Source organism: Aquila chrysaetos, chromosome 10 (assembly GCF_900496995.4).
Source record: "Aquila chrysaetos chrysaetos chromosome 10, bAquChr1.4, whole genome shotgun sequence".
NCBI classification, from domain to species: Eukaryota; Metazoa; Chordata; class Aves; order Accipitriformes; family Accipitridae; genus Aquila; species Aquila chrysaetos.
In genome coordinates, this window is record NC_044013.1 from 27,801,486 (window position 1) to 27,813,753 (window position 12,268).

Consider the following 12,268-nt stretch of genomic DNA (forward strand, 5'->3'; position numbering starts at 1 on the left):
TGTTTTCTGTGGAACTTTTTATCAGTGAGGTTTTCCAGGGCTTACATGCTCCAGACTGGGAAACATTTCATACTAGGGGTTTCAATAGGATCTAGGCATTCCCAGTCTTGAGTTCAACTTCTGTCTGTTTCAGAACTAGAGAATTATTCTTTCTGGCTAAGCAGGGTAGTAAATTATTTTTAAAAAGTCAGGCAGCTCCCAAGCAGGGCAGAAACTAATGGGTGGGAAAAGTGAGCATATCTTGGTGATCAAGGTGCTGAGATGAAAGGGAGCAAGATGCAAGAGACTGCTTTATCTTATTTAGATTTGCCAATTCAGTCTGAGTATCCCTTCTTCCAGGTGAGTATTTTAATCACGCCAGTTTCTGATTATTCTGAGGTGGCTTGCTCTTTTATAAACATATTATAAACTGTTTCAAATTATCTCGGTTTAATTCCACTGCACAAAAATGTGTTAAACCTAAATTTTTTTGTGAGAGAGAATTTTTGTCTTTCAGGCAACCTGGTGTTTTGTAATTTCTTCTGTATTTCTCAGTTCTGTTTTTAAAAAGCTATATCATAAGCTATTGAGGTCTGTAAAACTGTACAATATATGTTGCTAATCTCATTTGTATTCCTCTCGCTGGAGAACCAGGTTGGTACAACTGAAATGTGAAACAATGAACAGGGAATGGCAACCACCATCTTGGTCTCATGTACATGTATATCATGCTGTCTTAATTTAGATATTTTGGGATATTTAATACCTAGTGATAATGTGTATTATTTTTCTCTAAATGATACGGCAGAAGAAAATGTAACTTCATTTTGCTTAAAGCCATTTTTCATTCACTATATATTGCTAGAGTTTGGCCATAGTTTCTGCCGCAATGCCAGAGAAGTGCCTTCTGGAGTTCTGTCACTGTTTAGAACCAAAGAGGAAAGACAGTTCAGAGGCAACACTGAGAAGGAGCTTGTAGCTGCACTTAAGTAACCTTTAAAGATTTATGGTACGCAGAGAGTTTATCTCCTCCCTACAAAAATCCCATGTAGTAAAACATTTTTCCTCAATTATCAGAAAGCCTAACTTCTGCTTTTAGCATGGTGTGAACTAATTGTGCAGCTGCTTTGTCAGCAGGCTGTATTGTCTCAGCTTTGCGAAAATACTAAAGCTCACTGAGCTGCCAGGTCAGACTATATATTCTCGCTGTGATGTGGAGTTTTGAGGAACACAACTAATCTCTCTTTATTACCTCTCGTTCTAGTGCGCATGATCTCACAAAATGGGATCTGTTCAGTAACTGCTACAGATTACTAAGAACTGGAATTGAACATGGAGCTATGCCAGAACAGGTACAGTTAGCAACACCTGCACTGCATCATTTGGGGATTCAAAGTTTTAAAGAGTCTAGCTGTAGAGAAATTCAAAAGCTTAATGCACTAGACTTCAGTTATTTACGAAAAACAGAGAGTTTTGAATGAAATGTACATTGTAGTGAGGCACTGTCTAGGAGGTGGAAAATCTTGGATTCTGTGATATTTTTGCTACTTGCCTCACCTTTCTCATCTGTAAAGTAAGGAGTAACTAATGTTCCTGGCTGTGAAAAGCAATGCATAAGTCATGATGTTTACACTGAAACCCAACATTTGTAAACCTTGGCTATAATTAGAATTATCACAAACGATTATTATGCATTGAAGGTAAGATGGAAGCTTATGAAAACCAGAAAACAAGAAGAACATTTAGCAGGGATGCTGGCCAGCCTTTCCAGTAGAGTTCTTTTAGTGGACACATCTTGGACTTTGTTTCCTCTTAGTTTGGTTTTAGTTTCTCATGGATGAGCACAGGGACCATTTCAGATTCTCCCAGGATTCCAGTTTAAACTGCAGACTGCCTACTCCAGCATTTCAGCACATTTTAAGGTATAATTTGATTTCAATTAGAAGCCAGTTGTTAATTCTAACTCAACTTCATTTAGGAAAAAAAATTTCTCATTAAGTTCTGTATAAGTATTTTCTAAAAAGGACCATATGGAGGATGCATGCCACATGCCATGTGAAAGTCATGGCTTTAAGCTGTGGGACCTTCTCCTCTCTCTGCAGTTGCTACTTAACACTGGAATTGTGCTACCTGGAAGGAGGGCGCCAGCAGATAAAAAATGTCCATGCAACTACCAGCCATCTTCAGTATCTGAGTTTGACAATGATATGGCTCCCCAAATACTTCTGTAAGATCTTAGGAAAAACGTTCTGAAATCTGAACTCTCCTCAGTATTTCTTCCCCCAGTCCACTAGAAGGAGTTCACTGAAAAGAAATAGTAGTGTCTTTAGTGATATCTTTCCAAAAAAGTATTTTGTGATCAGAGCTGTTACAAACTGGATTTATTCTGCACAGAACCACAAAGTGTTGGAAGCATCTTCAAGCCAAAAAGATTTTGACATTTTTAGCACCTAATATAGATTTGAAATTTTAAAAAGACACCGTGGATGCTTTTATGGGCACCATAAATATGAGCCTAGTCTTCTCCGTGAGAAAATTTGTATTTTCTCCCTTTTTTTAGAAATTGGGCTACACATTTATTTGACAATGGAACAAATTTCCAGACTGTTTTACTAGTGAAGTCATATTTAGAGGTATTTAAACAGATGCTTTTGAACTGAGATATGTAGATGTTGGGTTGTACTTCTGTCATGCTGTGACATCACCTCTTGCTGTACTCTAATGCACAGTGTTCTGTTCTGTTTCCCAGCATTTACATAGTATTTTTTCACCTGTAGTAGGCTGGTTTTTTTATTGCACCAAACTGACTAAAGAAAAACTTAATACCCTTGAAAACGGAAAGTGCCACCTAAGAACTGCTCCTATTTCTTCTCCCCAAAGTGCATTCTAAATTTTACACGCACTTTACTGATATGCTTGATATTTCCAATGTCCTGGGATTCTTTGTGTTCCCTCTGTTACAGATAGTTGTTCAGGCACTGCAGTGTTCCCACTACTCTATTCTCTGGCAGCTGGTGAAAATCACTGAAGGCTCCCCTTCCAAAGTAAGTAGGCATTTGATCATACAGCTTTTACTGAGGAAACACAACTTGCCTAAAAAGGCATTAGACCTGATTCTCTTTAACTCCACCCACCATACCGTCATTTTATGTCATTGTGAAACAGATATAAAATGTTGGTGTTTTGATTTATTTGATATTTCAGGGTCTATTTAACATCATGCATATGTCTAAACAAGCTATACAAACAGCGGAAGCTTGTCTTTATCAGGAGTTTATACTACATGGTTTTTAGATTTTTATTGCTGAAGATACTTAATGCACTTTATTGCGAGTACAGCAGTTTGCATGAATGGATAAGTAATGTTGACAATGCTTACCTAATAGGTGTAAGCAATGCTGTTGATCAGTACACCACAGATAGCTTAGTATTTATGTGTATTTACCTTGCTTACTTTGCATCTTTTATGTGGCTAAATATAAAAATAAGGTTACTAGCAGTGACAATTACTAATAAAAAGTGCACGCAAGTGTAATGCAGTAAGGACAATGTTACATGTAACTTGTTTGTTATACTTAGCTTTTCCAGGACCTTTCTTTAGCTCTTCTCTCAATCAGACGTCAACATCCTGTCTTTTTAGGGCTTTTTCTAAGTAGTACATCAAATTAAAATGGTATGAAAACTGAAGTAGTAAGTGTACTTCCCCATCAGCATCAAAAAGAAAAAGATGCTATACTAAAGTACTGTTAAAATAAGCATTTTATGCACATAAAAATACAGTGTAAATCCTTTGAGTTGTTTTGATAATGACATATATTGACATTTAAAAATAGCTACTAGAAAAAAAGAATAATTGGTATTCTTTATTCTGGCTTTTGTTCCCATGTGCCCCTCTCAGCTGCTTTAGCTTCTTTCTCTTTAGCATGCTGGTAGTATATAATTATTACATATTGACTCCTTATAACTGAGAAAACTGAATACATCCCATTTGTTTTAAATGAACTCAGAATCTCATCACAATAAAGTATCTGAGTCCTCCTAGCCAGCAGCATTATTGTCTTTAGGGGGAAATTTCACTTTGACAGAAGGAGCTAAGTAACTAACAGTAAATGCAGGAGGCCATACATTGCTTCAGCCCTTAAGTCCACAAAACCAAAACACCAAATCTCATTCTAATGCTTCCCTGGTAAGGAAAACTGGACTGCTGGTTACCTGTGTAGTGAGTGACTTGGGTATGAGGAATCAAGCACTTAAAGCAAGTGCAATTCGAGCACCTGGTTGACTATCCAAGCCTGGACACTGTCTTCAGCACCTTTATTACATTTTTCCCCATGTGCTCTTGACTATTGGGTCTTGCTAGGTGTCTTACCCACTCCTGAAGATGCCCAACAACTCTGTTCTCCTACTTGCTGGGCCCGTTGAGCAGCAATGCCCAGTCTTGCCTTGCTCTGGGTGCAAATGCCGAGACACAGAGTGTTCGGTAAGATTCTCATCTCCCTTCACTGCATTTCTCCATTTTTTTTAATTAAATGCAGTAAATTGCTGCAGTTTAACATAGATGGTGCAGAGTGATAGCTGTCAGCATTGCTGGAAAAAAGTTTCATGTTTTCTTGTGTCTAAATTATAGCAAAAGAAACATACTTACCATAAACTACAGGTAGTGACTAACACATACAGCATCTATCTGCATAGAACCTGGTCAGAAGCCTTGCATTTTGGTGTCAAAGTATTAATGTGGACTGTTGTTTGCAATATTACTGTGATGGTCCAGTTAAACTGAAAAAGACCTTTATTTATTTCAGTGGCTGGGTTTTTCTTGTGGACAAGCTTAGTATGGCTTTGCCTAATTTTTGAAATACGATACATTTGTATGAGACATTGATTTATGAGATGAATGCAGAATAGCCTTGATCTTTCATGTATTTCTAATACTCTGGTTCATATTAGTCATAATGTAATTCATGGGAATGGAAGGAACTATGAAAGCTCCATCAAAAATAACCTTTTGAAGTACAAGTCAGTTCTGCGTCTGGAATCCCCATTGAAAATCATAATTACTCTAGCCTAGAGAGTTGTTACTAACTTACTGTTTGGGGTTTCACCCCACCCCCTACGAAAATAATGAGTCTGCTGCATGCTTAGTTCAAGTGGAGCACTGCATTAATGCCCTTCAGCTCTTCATACCTGGCCAGCAACCTCAGCTATGCTCACAACAGAAACAGGGTAAAAAGAAATTCGCAAACCTGGTGTGGTTGTAGCATTTTTGTCTGTGTGGGTTTTTTCTATCAAACTTTCCACTCTAGTTTGTTCACTGTGAAAATAAACCTCATCTGCAGTATATCTATCATTTAATCCATTAGGAGATCATTTTGCCCATGGTGGCTTTTTATAAGCCATAATGCAGGCGTATAAGTTAGCGGACATTAAAGGGGATCACTTCTAAAGTATGATGTATGGGAAGAAAAAGGAATTAACACAAGCATCTCAAAATGAAAACTAGAGCATTTAATGAGCATTTTTGAAGTATTCAGGCTTTTACAGGAACATTTCTGACACAGTGTTTTAATATGTAGGTCCATCCAGCTTTCTAGTGTTACTTTGCTGTGGCTGTAATGATCTAAGGACAGAGGGAGGTGATGGTTTGTAGGCTGAAGTGATATCTTTAGTAGACCAATGGATATAGCTGTAAAAATTAGAGAGGCTTTTGGACACACAAGCCTTTCAGGTTTGAAATAAAAGCAGAAGACTACAAAGCAAAATACAAGTTGAGAACAATTGCTTCGTTTCTATTTAGATACAGATCAGGTAAACTGTCTCTAAAACAAAAGGAAAAGCTCATTGGTACCTATAGGGGGGTGGGAGCAGGAGAAGGTGAGGTGTTAAGACTGTTACTAGGAGGGAAGTAGGAGCTGGACAGCGGGGAAGAGAAGGAAGATGAAAGATGAAAAGACTAAAGGAGAGAAGGGAATTTATAATATGTCATAAAACTAATCTTGAGTCCTTGTTTTTCTGTATCTCTTAGATTTATGAATTTTTGTTCCCAGGCTCGTGTTTAGAAGATGATTTTTTAGATTTCCCTTGAGCATCCAGGCTGTGAGAGATCAGAGATGGAGGGATTGATTTGTAAGAAATGTTCACCTGCTGCCAGCTGGGTCAATTGTGTGAGTTAATGCTGGCAAATAGTAGCTGCTCTGTTTCACCTAGTTAGTTACCATGTAGGCATTCAATGCACAGGATAAAGTATATTAACATTTTGGAATTTTAAGTACAGCATTCAAGGGTGTTAATGTTTCTGTGGAAGGAAGTATTTAGTTTGGTAGTAGTGGGCATATATTGTCAAGTTTTACATTTCTTCATCGGGTATGCTCTGCATCCATTAGGTGTAGATTTTATTGTAGGGAGTTTGCAGGTGGGATGGGTGGTTCTGGTAAGATTTCTTTCAAAGTGAGTTCTTTGAGTTCAAAATTACTTAATAATTTTGTGTATGGGTTCTAGGGTAGAGATACATGACAACAAGGGGTATACAATTGGGAACAGAATCTTTTTGGAATGAAGTTAATCTTTAGCTAGTGTTCAGACGGCTATTCCAAAAATACAGCACTCTCCTAAGAGGATTGCCCTTTTTTGGAAACTTCCCTGGGCATTATGCCCAAGCCCAGGGCACATTTATTGCTTTCTGAGAGATACTTTATGTTACAGCTGTTGGGTATTTTTTGGATTATGGCTGACTACATGAGGCTAGGTGTGTTGGTCTATAGGCTTTACATGTGTGGCAGGGAAAAATTGTTTGACTCTTGTGGTTTAAATGAAATTCGGATCAAGTCAGCTCATTGATTTATTAACAACACATAATTAACCTGCAGTCAGCACAACACATCTCCAGGATAAGTATCAGCTATACAGCAGGTAAACCAGAATACTAGACACTTTTATAATGCTAATGAACACCTACAAATTTTGAACTACCCTTCTGTAACTGTTCATAAGTTACTCTAATCCCCTCCCCAAGACACACACATAATTTAGAGTTACATGTGCACACCCTCACTCTCAAAGGAAATGTGATGTACAAGCCCATTGCCCTTCTTTTGGGAGCATGAGCTCCCCTGCTTATATGTGGCTGCTGTTGGATATGTGGATGCTCCAGCTTCATGTGTACCCACACCCACAAAGGACTCCACAGTCACAAATATGTGCTGGAGATGTGGGGTCCTGCATGTTGCACCCCATACTGACAATCCTTCAGATGGATGCAGGCTACTTAGGGCTTCCAGCAGGGAGGATGTGCCACCAGGCCTAGGCAGTGGTTGCAGTGTTGGTGTGTCGGACTTGGTTTGACTGCTGCTCTGTTCCACCCCAAGGTTCCTCTCCTTAATCACGTGTTTTCATGCTGCTTTTATACTTCTTTACAAGGTGACTCCTCCTTTTCTCAAAAGTTTCTTGGCAATCTCCTGGTTACTGTTTAATCTGGTCATTTTAAGCAAATTCATTGTTAGCTTTCCTCTTAGCATTATCAATTTTTAGGCAAATACCCCCTTAGAACAGGTAGTTTTTGTATTTTGTTCACAGACACTGTTGCACTCATGTTCTTGTCATATCAGCTGTCATTTATTGAGGCTGTTACTAAGAGGGTGCTCTGCAGATTCCCCCACACTGTGTAATATCATTTGTAGATTCCAATTTTGATGATAGAGCTTAAGGAATTGATATCAGCATTAAAAAGTTTCAAAGACGTTTTAATAGAAGGGTGATAATTACTGATTATTTGAAATAGTAAGGAAGTCCAAATTCTCTGCCCAGTAACAAAGATTCCACCAGTTAACTTAAATACAGCATAGAGTTGTGGCAGAGTTATTTTAAAACTCTTTTTCAAGCCTGTGAAAAAAAGGGCATAGTGAGGAGTCAACTTGGTGTCTAAAATCTGAAAGGAAGAATTGATTACTAAAAGGAAAGCTGCAGCAGGTAAGAGTGAAATGTGTAAGCCTTGAAATATCCATAGTCTAATGCTCTAATCTTTGGTCTTTCTCTTGTATGTGTTCAGAGGAGGTTGAGGCCATGACTGTGTGAGCTGTCAGTAAGCAGACTAGTGCTCTTTGTGGTAAACAGCACAGTACTGGTGGCAGGGGTGGGGTTTATACTGTGTAGTTTTGGGGAGCAGTCTGTTGTAGCCTGGAGAAGAACTGTTCTTCACCTGACAAGGGGTTTGAGGATGGTTTTGAAGGAAGCTGGTAATTTCTCAGCAAGAGTTCTCTTGTCTGTAAATCCTGGGGAGCAAGTACAGTGTTGAGGTAGGAGACTTGGGGGATTATACAGTTGTTGTTTCCATCTAGATTTCTTCATGTATTCAATAAACCAGGTGCCTGGGACCAGTTTACTACACACTGTACATGTATGAAATGAAAAGGAAATATTTGCAGAAGAACAGAGTCCAAAATCTTAAAACAGTAAAAAAACCAAAAGCATGAATGGAGCTAACATTTGGAGGCAAGACAAAGGTGAAACAGTTCTGAATAAGCAGCAGCCAGACTAGCCAAATGCATAGCTATTACAAAGTGATTAGTAGGCAGAGGAGTTAGTAGAGGGGATTTAAAGAACAACATAGTGACTTAGTGACTTTTCATATTTATATGGGCACAAAATGCCGAAGGGAAGAAAAGAGTCGCAAGGTGCAAAAGGTTGGATTGTGTTCCACAGCTGAGTTGAAAGCTCGTGGCTCTTGAACGTTGTAAAGTTTATCAAAGAGTTGGAGTTGCAAGGAGAAGGAAGTTAGTACCTCAAATAAGTAGTTTAGAGGAAAGGCAGTGGGCAAATAGGAAGAAAAGCATTGAGTTTGGTAGATGAACCTAGCAAACGCACAGCATTTCTAAATGTCTTCAATAGAAAAAACAAGCTTCAATTTAAAGCTAGAAAATAGCTGAAGAATTTTAGATAGCAGTCTTGTGAACACAGTTGTTCGGTTACAGGTGGTGGCAAAGCCAATACAAGTCCTTGCTTTTAGCAGCTCATTCTTGTTCCTGCCGTGGACTAGTTAAATTTGAAGATATTACACTGTATGGTTCAAGAAAAGGTTATTTTTATCCTGGGTTGCTTAAGTGATCCAGTTCACAGTGTGACCCCATGGTTTTACCCTAGCAACCAGGAAGACAGTAAAATTTTTTCATACTAGTTTTACTGCTGAAGCCAGCATATCAGGTTATCACACCTCAAGAGCCTTGGCTGTGCGCCTCAGAATAGTAAAAGACTTGAAAATCTAATTCTTTTTTTTTCTTCCCATTTTCTCTTTTTAAAAAAAATTACCACTTTATAGTAGTCTGGGGATTTTTCCAAATTTAGAAAAGTTCCAGATGGCTCTGTTGCACTGTGCAGTTGGGTTTTCTTTTGCTGTCTGTAGCTCTTCAAAATGAATCTTTGTCATGCTATCAAGAGAGAGTATAATATAAATGTGTGCCTACGTGTTACTCATTCTTTGACAGAAAGCAAAATGGGAAACATACTCAGTCACTTTTTAACATTTATATAGGATTTTTCATAGGTTTTAGTTTATCTGTTGAATTTGTTAATGTTTAAATGGAAGAGAATTGTGATAGAAAGTAGGAAGTTATTAAAGTGATTGTAATCCCAATGTTTAAAGGTGTAAATCAGATGATTATGTCACAGTGAACTGATAAGCCTGGCATCAGTCCTAGGTAAAATCTTGGACTGGCTGCTAGAAAACACAGTCAGTACAAGGCTGAAGGGTAGAATGAACATGGCCAAGAGATAAGCCTGGAAGGAACACATAAGTTTGTTCTTGAGAAGATTGCATTTTTGACTGATAAGGAAACAAGTTGAAATACCAGTTTCTGTAAGACATTAGTACCACGTTGCATTTCAGGTGAATACGTGAATTTAATGTAATTCATATTCAGTAGCTCAAAGCTGATTAATATATTCAAAAAAAGTTGTAAGTGGGAAATAATCACACAATGGGATAACTTCTGATGTATTCCAGGAGAGATCCGTTCTCTGCTAAAAACTGATTATTTTTACGAATCATCAGGGAAGGTAAAGTGAAGACATTTAAAATGTGGATGATGTAGATCAATTGGTAAACAAAATACAATTAACAAAGAGTCATTGTAATGCTGCCAAATGGAAGGCAGAACAATCTGGGAACAAGAAGGCTCATCAGTGGAAAGTTGTGGCTTAGAATAGAGCAGAGCTGTCTTACAGATTATGTAATGTCAGGGTAATGCAGTGGCACGAGGCATCCTTGGCTATATTATCAGAGAAAAATTTATTAGGAATAGGAGGGTAGGGTAGCTCATAGACCTTCAGTGTCCATATCAGAAAAATCACGCTCACTCTATTGAAAATTATAAGAGATTCAGAGATTTAGGAACACTTGGGGTGCTTCAGCATGCTTGCAGACCTGCCTTCTGTTGTGAACCAGTACAGGAAGAACATATGGACCACAAAAAGGCTTTTCAGTAAACAAAGAATAACAAGAACTTATGATAGGAAGCAGTAAGAAAAGCTAAAACCAGAAATGAGACACATGGACTGAACAGCCAGCTTAATTAAAAATTGGAATTTTTAGCAAGGAAAATGTGACATCTACAATATGTAGATTCTTTAGATTTAGGTTGGATGTTGTTCTGTTGGGCACCGTGTCTTCCATCTGAAAGCTGACAGAGGTATCACGGAGGAAAGTCTGCAGGAGCAGTAGGCCAGCAGTCTCAGTGTGAGTTAACAGCTGTCACAATCCCTTCTTTACATGAAACCAGTGATGGTGAAAACTGGGAAGGGAAAGGTCTTTCAAGCAATGGTCCCAGGTGCATTTGAGAAATGGTGTCATCTGCGGGGCCCTGGCAGAACTGCTGGTGGCATGGGAGGAGATCAGAGTGCTGGGAGACACGTGCTATGGCAGGCAGGAGCAGATGGGGCAGAAGCGTTTGTTGTACCACCAGAGCAATGCAGAGTAGCAAAATCTATGAACCAATGCTGACAAAGCTAGTCCTTTTCACAAAACTGGAAACTAACACAAAGTCCTTGTGATTTCTTGGTTTATCACTACTGTAAAACAGAGTAACTATTTTAGTTTGCGCCAAGAAGCTGTGTGCATTTTCAGTATGTTTCTTGGTTACGAAAGAGGCAGTCCTAGCTTTTCACATAGGAGGGTTCTTTTGCTTCTATAATTGATTTGCTGTTTCCATGTGGCTACTTGCTGTATTCTTATGAACCTGCCACTTCAGGTACCCACCTTTAAAATACACATCAGTTGTCTCTAGATCCAGGTGATGAAGAACAGTCAGTCATTTATGTTTTCCACCCACAAATCCTTTTTTCTCCAGATCAACAAACCTCTCTCCTTCCATAACTCATCAGATTTCTGTGATTTGCCTTCACATTTTCCATGTCTGTGGGCAGTTAGGATAATGTTTTTGTTGAACTTGAGACATTCATTGGTATTTTACTTTTTTGATCATGTTGATTTATTGTACAGAATTCTTTTTAAACCACCAGGTAGACTTACCTTGATGTATTAAACTTTTTGTTCTGAAAAATTTATAATTTACATTCAATATAAAATACAGACAGTTTAACTCAGGAATGTATTATTGTTGTTGTTGTTGTTATTATTATTGTTGTTATTTTTATTAACAGGGAAACTTTGGGTCATTTCTCTGAAAATTAATGACTTGTTTTACTCTGTGCTTTATGAATAGCATGTTTTTTCATGGCCTTTTTTGTGTGGCTAGTTTATAGGATTGAATGTATGAAATTATGACCATCTTTTTATTTTACTTTTTCCTAGCAACCTTTTATTAATATTTATATATTATCCCTCTTTAATGCTCATTCTAGGAGGACTTGTTGGTATTGAGGAAAACTGTGAAATCCTTTCTGGCTGTCTGCCAGCAGTGTCTGTCAAATGTCAACACTCCAGTCAAAGAACAGGTAAAGGAAATGTCTGTCACATGCTTTTAAAAAAATGTGAATATTAAACTATAGTAAAACTCAAGACGACACTATATCAAACTGTGCCTTCTGTCTAAATAAAACTGAACAAACACTGCATAAGAAGAGCTGTATTAAAAGCACCTTCAAAGCACAGCTCATGTCAAATTCATTTTTGGTATAATAAGGATTACCTGGATGCTTAGGCTCATGTTCAGCTGTCATAACTTTAGGCATCTAACTCAATCACCTAAACCAAAAGCCTATTCCTTTAGACACTTACTGTATTAATAGATAGAAATAGGCACTTTTAGAGGGTGAATGAGATCTCAATTGGGCTGAATCTTTC

At 38.1% G+C, this 12,268-nt stretch overlaps 1 protein-coding gene across 9 annotated transcripts in view; it reads left to right on the forward strand.

Annotated features, from left to right (window-relative positions):
* STAG1 (stromal antigen 1) overlaps positions 1–12,268 on the forward strand; it is a 205,132-nt gene that overhangs the window by 165,311 nt on the left and 27,553 nt on the right. For all 9 annotated transcript variants that reach the window (XM_041126677.1, XM_041126678.1, XM_041126675.1 and 6 more), the window contains 3 exons: positions 1,244–1,331; positions 2,943–3,023; positions 11,827–11,919. In XM_041126677.1, the coding sequence (XP_040982611.1) occupies positions 1,244–1,331; positions 2,943–3,023; positions 11,827–11,919 (262 nt within the window). The remainder of the gene's footprint in view (positions 1–1,243; positions 1,332–2,942; positions 3,024–11,826; positions 11,920–12,268) is intronic.